Source organism: Cucurbita pepo, chromosome 4 (assembly GCF_057944985.1).
Source record: "Cucurbita pepo subsp. pepo isolate OVF chromosome 4, ASM5794498v1, whole genome shotgun sequence".
Classification (NCBI taxonomy): domain Eukaryota; kingdom Viridiplantae; phylum Streptophyta; class Magnoliopsida; order Cucurbitales; family Cucurbitaceae; genus Cucurbita; species Cucurbita pepo.
This window is the reverse complement of record NC_141801.1, coordinates 2,025,612-2,036,279: the sequence shown is the minus strand read 5'-3', so window position 1 is coordinate 2,036,279 and position 10,668 is coordinate 2,025,612. Positions and strand designations below refer to the sequence as shown.

The following is a 10,668-nucleotide window of genomic DNA, read 5'->3' as shown; positions in this document are numbered from 1 at the left end:
TTCTAATAGCGTATGAGGAAAGAGTGGCTTGTGCATCTTTTCTTCTTTTAGACAAGTCTAGTAGTCTCTCGTAAGGAATTGTTATAGCAAGCACGAGCGGGAATGAACAATGACTTAAGTTTCGTTCTTGAGTTCGAGCAGAAGTAACATTCCGATCTTAAAAAAAGCCAAAAACCGTCTTTATTTTAAAATATCTTCAAAATTTTAACACCCGAATTCTTTCAAAATTTTCAATAAAATCTTTACTATTAAAAAAATAAAAAAAAATACCTATAAAATTTTAAATATATCATTAATGCTCCTAAATTTAAAAAAAAAAAAAAAAAAAAAAAAAAAAAAAAAAACTCCTTTTACATAAAAATCACTTTTTACATTTTTTTGTATTCAATTTATTTTAAAAATTAAAATTTTTTAATTATAAGAAAAATCATGCTGAGCATTCTCTCTTAAAATAAAAATAAAACATAAAAAAATAAAAAAATAAAAAAATAAAAAATAAATAAAAAAATAAAAAAATTAGCGACCATCTAAAGTAAGACAAAAACACTCGTTTGAAATAGAAAGTAAGACGAAAACATTTGTTTGAGATTTGAATTCCTCTGCAAGTAAGATTGCTCAAGTCGAGCCTGAATGATTGTAACGTAATCTTAAAATAAATAAATAGTCCTAAATTACATCCAATCCAAAACTTGCAACCAAATTCGTTACAAGCTCCGTTGAGAAGAACCGAAACCACAAAAATAAATTAAATTCATAATACGACACAATATATTAATATAAAACTATATATATATATATATTAATATAATGTAATGAAAGCATTTGTATAAAAAAAATGTAGAGATTAACAATACAGCAGCCTTCAATGGCCAAACAATGATGGGATTAAAGCCTCATCTTCCAACAGTTAATTATTTACTGAAACAAGGTTACTTTTGTTCTATAAAATAGCATGTTTTTTTTACCGTTGAAAGATGGGAGTAGCTTGCTTTACAATCAAATTATTCAGTTTTGGTGGCTATACACTTGACCAAGTCTAAGATTCTAAAGTAGTCGTAAAACAAGATGGATTCTTTGCCTTCGAGTCCGTCCCGAGTGTACCTATTGCTACCTGTAAGGTTATTACAAGGGCTCCCTCCGACCACGAGGTCGAAACCTCCAAATAGGTTCATATAATATTGTAACCTATCTGCATCTAGCTCTTGCACATCAGCAAGATCAATCAAAGTCCCTTTTTGGTTCGTTTGCTCCCACCAACTTCGCACAATGTTTCGGTTCACTTCCGAAATATCGACTGAGACAACGTTTTTAAGAGGGATGCCTAGACGATGAAGTGCCACTTCTGCACCTCCGATACCAGAAAAGAGAGACAGAAGGTTGATTCCACCTGGGAACATGTCCTTCAAGACCGAGAGATGGTACGCCACCGTGTCGACCTGAAACAACAAAAGTTGTAGCCAAATACCTTGTAAGATATCACACAACCAAAACATCCTAAACCGTGGAAGACTTGGTCGTTTGAAATCCTTGCTTGGCTGGTCGTGGGCAAAGCCTCCCAAGCCTAGTGGGACAGGAGCAGGCCATGAGTTCAATGTAACTCCAGAAGTGATCTCTGTTTGATACCCAATTATAAAAAAAATATTGGTTAAGATATCCATTTGGTCTCCGTCCTTTCGGTCTCGATCAAATTTTGATCCTTATACTATCAAATGTCGTTCGTTAAATCTTAAAACTAGTCCTTATTGTTAGTCCCTACGTTTTTTTTTTTTTTTTGGAAAAGGCAACGTTTTAGCTAACACAGACTAATTTTAACGTATATTCGGACATCTGAAAGTATAAAAACTAAAACAGAACAAGTATCGAAGTATTGGGACCAACCAAAACGGTATCTTAACCAAAATAGTAATAATACCGAGGCAGTTCAAGCACTGAGCAATCAATAATATTCGAAAGGCAATTCAGAGCGATCATTAAATCTTAAAACTAGTCCTTATAGTTAGTAAGTAGTCCCAACGTTTTTCACGACTTCCTTTCTTTGGAAAAGGTAACATTTAGCTAATACGGAGACTAATTTTAAGATTTATTGAAAACATAACAAGTACATTGAGACCAAAACGGTATCTTAACCAAAATAATAATAGTACCGATGCAGTTCAAGCACTGACCAATCAATAATATTCGAAAGGAAATTCAGAGCGATCATTAAATCTTAAAACTAGTCCATATTGTTAGTAAGTAGTCCTAACGTTTTTCATGACTTCCTTTCTTTGGAAAAGGTAGCAGCATTTAGCTAATACAGAGACGAATTTTAAGATTTATTGAACGTATATTTGGACATTTGAAAGTATAAAAACTAAAACAGAACAAGTACTAGAGTATCGGGACCAAAACGGTATCTTAACCAAAATAATAATAATACCGATGCAGTTCGAGCACTGAGCAATCAATAATATTCGAAAGGAAATTCAGAGCGATCCAAAGATGATAAGACAAAGAAGAGAATGAAGAGATAGGTACCTGGAATGAATTGCCAAGAGACTTGTATCTGTCTGTTCTACTGATTCCACCTCCTCTAGTATGGTTCTTGGGGAATCCGAGAAGCATTTCGACTTCATCAGGCTCGAGTGGGGCGACCTTATTTTTTCCAACCCAAACCAAATTCCATTTCCGACATTGATCTAAGACAAACTTTTGCACGGTCAATGGTGGATCACGTTCGCTATCGTAATCTTCAAGAGCTTTGCGAATTCTGTCGGTCAGTCGAGCGCTTCCAATGCAAGTTTGTAAACAATTCAATTGCGTTCTAGTATCCCATGAAGGCCACCATTTCCTTGTTAAAGGGAATGCTTCATGTATAGTGTGAGGAGGCATTGGGAGGAGAGGAAATCTGTTATGTATTGGGAGATTATGAACATAGCCTCTTTTTCTTGCAGCAGCACAGAAATGTTTGGAATCAACAAATTCGGGTTCGACATCATATAAGAAGCGGGAAATCGTATTCCAAACTCCTTTTGGAGCGAGTGCCACGTTTTCGTAGTAAAAGTAGGGAGGTCCAATGGCTGCCTCTGGAAGCTTTCTCTGAACTGTAGGACATAGTTCATTGGGTACCCCAAACCCGAGCATTGGATTTGGCAAACGAATCGTCTCGTCGTCGTCATCAAAGCATTTCGGTTTTTTCTTTTTCCATGCCTCATAATCATAATGCCTTCTTTTTTTGAGTTTACTGCAGCCATCGAGATTCTTCGGCTTTGGCTGTTCAAATAATCAAGCAAAAATATGTTCAATTGAAATGAAATTATCGATGTGATACGGTCTCTATTAATTTCAGCGAGACGTTTAAGCGGTTTCTTTTTTGTTATAATGTCTGGAGAGCTTTAAAACAAAGAATATGATAGGATAGAAAAAGTTACCCTATCCGGGAGATCACCGAGAAGAACATCTGCAGCCTTAGAAATTTGAGCAGCAGAAATAAAATCTGTCAGCTCTGCAATTGAGGAATGCGCACCTGCAATGTTGAAAAATGTATCCTTATAATTGAGTGACCAAAAATTAGCAGATAAGTATTATGAATCCCACTAAAAGCACAACGAGAGTATATATATATATATATATATATATATATATATATATATATATATATATATATATACGAAACTCGAGAAATATAAAAGAATGTCCTTTTTGGGCTTTCCCTCAAGGTTTTTAAAATGCGTCTACTAAGGAGAGGTTTCCACACCCTTATAAAGAAGGTTTCGTTCTCCTCCACAACCGATGTGGGATCTCACAATCCACCCCCCATTAGGAGCCCAGCATCCTCGCCGACACTCATTCCCTTCTCCAATCGATGTGGGACCTCCCAATCCACCCCCCAACGTCCTTGCTGGCACACCACCTTGTCCAGTGTTTGGCTCTAATACCATTTGTAACAGCCCAAGCCCACCGCTGTAGATATTGTTCTCTTTGGGCTTTCCCTTTCAGACTTCTCCTCAAGGTTTTTAAAACGCGTTTGCAAGGGAGAGGTTTCCACACCCTTCTAAAGAATGTTTCGTTCTCCTCCCCAACTAATGTGGGGTCTCACAAAAGTTCAATATACAAACCCCCCTTATGAAAAACCAAATCTAACCAACTCTCAAAGCTCATCTTCAGATCTCTTAAAATGTTCCAACATTTTTTTAAAAATTCTGAGGTAAAACCATCTGGTCCTCGAGTTTTGTCAGAGCCCAGGTGTTGTATAGCCTTCCCCACCTTTTCTTCGATAAAATCAACCTCAAGGGAGGCGGCTTGTCGTTGATCAATAGGACTCCACTCAAGATCACAAGGAAATTTGATGAGGGCATCGTCCTTTGTATATAAGGATGTGTAAAAAGACACAATTCTGAGATAATTTCATCTTCGTTTACTAAACTTTTGCCTTGTGTTGATAGAATTTCCATGATGGTACTCTTTCATTTCTTGGAAGTCATGATTCGATGGAAACATTTGGAATTTATGTCACCCTCTAGCCATCGTAAGATTGTCTACCTATCGCCTTAGTAAGGTAGTACTTTACTCTTGTCTTTCCGGAGCCGCGAGTTGTCTCCGAGATTGCTCTTCCTTTGCTACCAACGAAATAAGTTCGGCTTTCTTAAGCTTTTTTTGTGTGTGTTGAACTAATGTAATAGAACCAATTTCCTCTATCCAATGAAGATCTAGATTCCAAGTTTTGACTCATTGTTATTCAATTTTAACTAAAATTGAAATCACAACTAGATCATCGCACCACCACCAAACTTCAAAGAAAAACACAAAAGAAGACCGTTTCAACTATGCATTCTCAAACTTGAAAGGCATAGGGCCCCAAATAATCGAGATTGTTCCTATGCTATACAGAAATTATGCAACTTTTTTTCCTTGCCTTCCTAAAAAACTCTAGTAACGGCCCAAGCCCACCGCTAACAGATATTGTCCTCTTTTGACTTTCCCTTCCGGACTTCCCCTCAAAGTTTTAAAGTACGTCTGCTAGGTAGAGGTTTCCACAACCTTATAAGGGATGTTTTGTTTCCCTCTCCAATCGATGTAGGATCTCACAATGTGATGTCCCACATTGGTTGGGGAGGAGAACAAACCACCATTTATAAGGGTGTGGAAACCTTCCCCTAGTAGATGCGTTTTAAAGCCTTGAGGGGCAGCCCAAAAGGGAAAGCCCAAAGAGGACAATATCTGCTAGCGGTGGATTTGAGTCGTTACAAATGGTATCAGAGCCAGACACTGAACGATGTGCCAGCCTTCTCGCTGTTCCCCGAAGGGGGGTAGACACAAGGCGATGTGCCAGTAAGGACGCTGGGCCCCAAAGGGGGGTGGATTTGGGGGCGGTCCCACATCGATTGGAGGAAGAAAAGAGTGCCAGCAAGGACGCTGGGCCCCGAAGGAGGGTGGATTGTGATGTCCCACATTGGTTGGAGAGGAGAACAAACCACCATTTATAAGGGTGTGAAACCTTCCCCTAGTAGACGCGTTTTAAAGCCTTGAGGGGAAGCCCGAAAGGGAAAGCCCAAAGAGGACAATATCTGCTAGCGGTGGATCTGGGTCGTTACAACCCCCCTTGGGGACCAACGTCCTTCTTGGCACACCGCCCGGTATACACCCCCTTCAAACTCAGCGTCCTTGCTGGCACACCGCCCAGTGTCCACCCCCTTCAGGGCTCTGAGGCTCTGAGACATCCATCCAATGCTTGATTGAAAATCTATAAATCAAGGTAGAAACCAAAGCTTCTATGATGATCACACCAATCATCATGGACATATTGTTAAGTAACAACAAGGTTTTCTCCTACCAAATCTTAAACAACACGTCCCCAACAATTAGACAAAGCCTAACGAAGAGTTAATCATTCAAGATTACATCTGGGAAGAATCCCAAAAGCAAAGCTTTGCTAGAAAAATGCAACTAATTTTAGAACCTAGAGACGTCATGCTTAGATATTATAGATTTAAAAAGCCTACAGAGAGGTACTAACCACATCTCTCTATTGCAGCATGAGCTTCATCTTCGGAGTACCCCATGTCCACCAAGAACATCAATTTGTTGTCAACATCAGATACAGGTTTTGCAGGCCCCTACATGATGGACCAAAGTATCATGAAATACTGAGTTGCAAAGACATGTTCACAAAATCAGTACGAAACCGAAGAAAATCTAACAACCTCATTTTCAGAATCACTGTCTAGATCAGTAAAATCATCCAGAAAACTTCCTTCATATTCCGAAAAGGACTCGTCCGTATCAACATGCTGCTGCTTTGGAGGAGAGTTTTCAAGAGCCTGCCAGAGGAGGAAGAAATTAATTCAACATATTGACTTCTAGTTCTATTCGAAGATCTTCGAGTATCTTATGAAACAACTGGTTGAGATCTCGACAATCTTCTAAACAATTGAAATCCAGTTCATTAGGCCAAGAAAATATGAAAGTTCACATGTTTCCATTGCATGATATGATACACGTGAGACATTCACTTACATCGACTACAGTCTTTTGATGGGTAACTGTAACGACCCAGATCCACCGCTAGCAGATATTGTCCTCTTTGGGCTTTCCCTTTCGGGCTTGCCCTCAAGGCTTTAAAACGCGTCTGCTAGGGGAAGGTTTCCACACCCTTATAAAGGGTGATTTGTTCTCCTCCCCAACCAATGTGGGACATCACAGAAACGAACATATCACGTATAAAGAAAACAATTACAATAAACCAACTTCGACGACTTAGCACGTCATCATCGGAGAAACTCACCGACAATGTGAGGAGGGTCTCGAGTATAGAATTAGTATTTTCCTCTCCTGGATAGTTCATCAAAACAAAATTAAGCAGTCACTTTTTTTTTTCCACAATAAACAAAAATCATGTTTCTTTTCTTAAAAGATTATTAAATAAACAAATAACGTTACCATTTTCCTCGATAGCTTTCGTGACCATTTTTGCAGAAAATCCCATTCCTATAAAATGATCAACTATCTTAGAGTTGGAGGGACCTGCAGATGAGCTTGCCTTCGTAGGGGAAAAAATAGAGTAGAGTTATTTATGCAACAAAATCCAATACTTTCATCTAAGCCAAAACGATAATATCACGCGCCATATCACGGTGTTGAAATCGAACAAAACGACAAACTAGCTCGAAAACTATTTAGTACATAAAGATAACATGCGCCATATTACTTTATTCATACAGTTCAGCATCATCGAACACAGTAAATTACCACCGATCAATCACGGAAAGACGCAACACACAAGCTTCACTACAAATGTAGACATGACATACCATATTTGCCTCAACACTAGGAAATGTCAAACTCGCATGAGAGGCTAAAGGTATACTCTCAATTTCAAGCTCATCTTCAGTGTCCCAGTCAATGTTATCAACTTCAACACCGCAATCGTCACCAGCCTACACATCGACAAAATAACGGACAAAGTAAACCAAACAGCAAAAAATAAATATAACTGCGTATATATACTCGTACACGCCATGTCCTCCCACACTGTGTTTCGAGTATGTAATACATCTAAACTTCTTCGACAAAGTTGAGGAAACGTACCATTCTTATATTATGGTAGAAATGATTTGGTGGTAGATGAGCCTTTAAGCTGCAAACTAACACAACAAAAAACAGGCAAGAGATACGGGCATCAAATGAATAGGACGTCGAAAAACGCATTGTTAAGAACGATGAACTCATTATAGAGAATTGATGAGAAAACAACTCCAATTTCCAAAAACCAAAAACCAAAAACCAAATGATTATCAAAATGAGCTCTCAGTTTTAGTTTTCTCTCTTTGAAATTTATGTTTGTTTTCTCGCAATTTTCTACTACGGTTTTTGTAACGGTTTAAATTGTTAGTAAAATTCTTAAAACAAAAACACGTTTTTAAAAACTATGACCCTATTTGATAACCATTTTTTTTCGTTTTAGTTTTTGAAACTTATGCTCGCTTTCCTACAATTGTTGTATCATGATTTCTACGTTTCTTAAATCAATGTTTGAATTCTTAGTCAAATTCCCAAAACAAAACTTTTCTAGTTTACGAAACTAGACCGAGCGTAAAAGTAGTGTTTTAAACTTAATTTTCAGAAACAAAAAACCAAATGGTCGTCAAATGGGGCTTAAATTTTTTAATTTTCACAACCCAACAAAGAAACTCATAGGCAAAAGTAATGTTTATAAGCTTAATTTTCAAAAACTAACCGACACGTAACTTTAGTTTTTTATTGTCGAACATTGAAATAATATTAGTACCTCCAAGAACTTTTAGAGAGTAAATCATCAAAAAGTAATTATAAATTAAAATAGATAATGAAAATATGATTTATTTTAAGTAAAAATATATACTTTTAAACCCATGAATTCATCCAACTATTTGAGTTATACCCTTGATATAAATTATTTTTAATTAAGTTAATTATATAAAATAAATAAATAAAATTAATATAATAATAATAAAAAAACTCCTTTTATTACACTTTTTTCCCCCTATTCTCCCTAAGAACACTTCTTCGTCTTCTCTCCCCAGCCCTAACCGATCAAACGTCCAGTTTTCGACGGAAATCAATGAAAAGAACAGAAAAACAATACGAGTACGATACGAGCCCCATTTCACAAGCATCCGATCATTCAAATCACTCAAAGACTTCGAAATCTCACATGCAAAATCAATCCAATCCAATCCTTTCGTATTTTCTACGAGCAATCGAAGCACACAAACTACAAGACCGTCGAACAGTACAAATTTTCTAGATCTAGAGAATTCGGAAACGAACATTGGAGAAAAAAAAATCGTACCTGAGAGAAATGAAACGCAGAAAATGCTGTGATAGTAATGCAAAATCTCTCTACCACGCTTCTAAAAGTGAAGAAGCGCGGAGAGATGGCCGCCGGAGAGAATCAGAGAATCATTTATAATACCGTCGATCAAAGGAGAGGAGAGGAGAGGAGATTTTGAGGTCTTCCGCCGTGGAGAATCTTGGGATTGGCTTACTTCAGTTTCACTTCCTAACTATGGTGAAGTACATCAAACTCAACTCATCCTGATTGAGTTGAATTGGATTAGGGTTTCGTTTGATAATTATTTTATTATTTAAAATATTCCTTATGTAATAAGATTGTTCATGGGTGGGGTCAGGTCGGTCAGACTTTATATTATCCGAATTTTCGACATTATAATTTAATTGTTCGAATCGTAAATTGTCTCAGTTATATAGTCATATATTAATTATTAGATAACGTGGTTCGACCCAATTTTAAAATATTTGAATGTAGTAGATTTTTAATTATTTTAATTTCTGAAAAAAAAATTAAGAAAAATATGTAAAAATGTTGCTTTAGTATTTATTTACTTATTTTTATAAATTGTATTGGTATTAGTTGAATTATATAAACATATAATTGAGGATTATAAACTTTCAAAAAAAATATTTGTTAAATTTATTTTGAGTCATACATTAAAAATTTAAATTTTTAATCGATAATACTTGTTTGTAAGAATTATTTAGCTTTATTAGTCGAGTTTATTGTTAAGATAATCGATTATTATCATATTTTAAACTTTTGTTAACGTAAAAACGTGAAATTAGTAATTTTTTTTATAATAAAATGATAGGTTTCGGTATTTTTTTCTGTGTATATATAAAAAAAAAACTCAAACACGACCCCATTTAAAAATATGAGGCAAAAAATCAAATAATAACATGTTGAATTGAGTCGGTCACAACTAAACTTAATAGCATTTTTTTTTTAAAATCACGAAAAAAAGATTCCAATCAAATCTCGATTATGGTTGGCTAGAACTATCTCGACAATAGTTACATTTTCAAGAGAGTTCAAATTCTACGATTCTTTAACATATTTTTGTTATTAACCCTGACATATCTTCACAAATTTCATTTTTAATTCCACGAGGTATTAGAGGGTTTTAAATATTTAACGTTAAAAACATTAGCTTATTGAATTAAAATTGAAAGTATTTGAAAATTCACGTAAAATACATTTTTAAATGTTATGTATTTACAGCACAATTTTTTGAAAACATACTAACATTTTTTATGCCGTTATTATTATTTTTTATTGCTATAAATGAATGATATAAAAATTTGAACTTAATACGTAACTAAATATAATAAACTAAGCTCACTTTGACACCTTCATGATGTATTAAACGACAACTAGCATGCATTCATACGAGAGAAACACATTAGCTTAAAATGAAATTTATCTCGTAAAGCATTTCTAAAAAAACTAATAACAAATTTAAGATTCGTAAAACGAGCATAAGTCAACATTCATAAAACTAGTAGCACCTCTTACTATACATCGACTCAAAAATAGACAAACGCTAAAAGTATAAAAAGACTGGAATAAAAAAAAGTTGAAAGTACATCGACCCAAAATCGACCCAAAATAATATTTAAACCTAGATGTAAAAAGAATAATAAAAATAGGGAAGGCATCCAATACCAAACCACAAGTGCAAAATTAATTTTCATCCTAGTTCCCAAACATCTTTGAACAACCAAAAACAAAAGGACAGTTAGCATAAATTCATACTAAAAAATGATTTTCAGATGTCGTTGTGACACTTCGACCACAAAAGTTAAAGGATCTAACTTCGTGGATCAATTCAATCAATAAAAGTTCCTCCATCT

General features: G+C 35.6%; 1 protein-coding gene across 3 annotated transcripts; it reads right to left on the bottom strand.

Annotated features, from left to right (window-relative positions):
* Nucleotides 1-851: 851 nt before the first annotated feature.
* DRM2 (domains rearranged methyltransferase 2) lies at nt 852-9,072 on the bottom strand. Of its 3 annotated transcripts, none has more exons than XM_023675090.2 (10): nt 8,810-9,069; nt 7,567-7,622; nt 7,290-7,415; nt 6,919-7,018; nt 6,764-6,810; nt 6,183-6,299; nt 5,996-6,095; nt 3,411-3,505; nt 2,518-3,252; nt 852-1,436 (listed from the first exon to the last, which is right to left on the bottom strand). In XM_023675090.2, exons 2-10 carry the CDS (start codon nt 7,567-7,569, stop codon nt 1,002-1,004), a joined length of 1,758 nt encoding a protein of 585 aa, XP_023530858.1. In that variant the 5' UTR covers nt 7,570-7,622; nt 8,810-9,069; the 3' UTR covers nt 852-1,001. The 3 variants fall into 3 exon arrangements, with proteins under 3 accessions (XP_023530858.1, XP_086979193.1, XP_086979194.1); XM_087123067.1 differs by having other exon boundaries at nt 6,919-6,966; nt 7,567-7,615; nt 8,810-9,068; XM_087123068.1 differs by having other exon boundaries at nt 1,325-1,612; nt 8,810-9,072.
* Nucleotides 9,073-10,668: the final 1,596 nt, after the last annotated feature.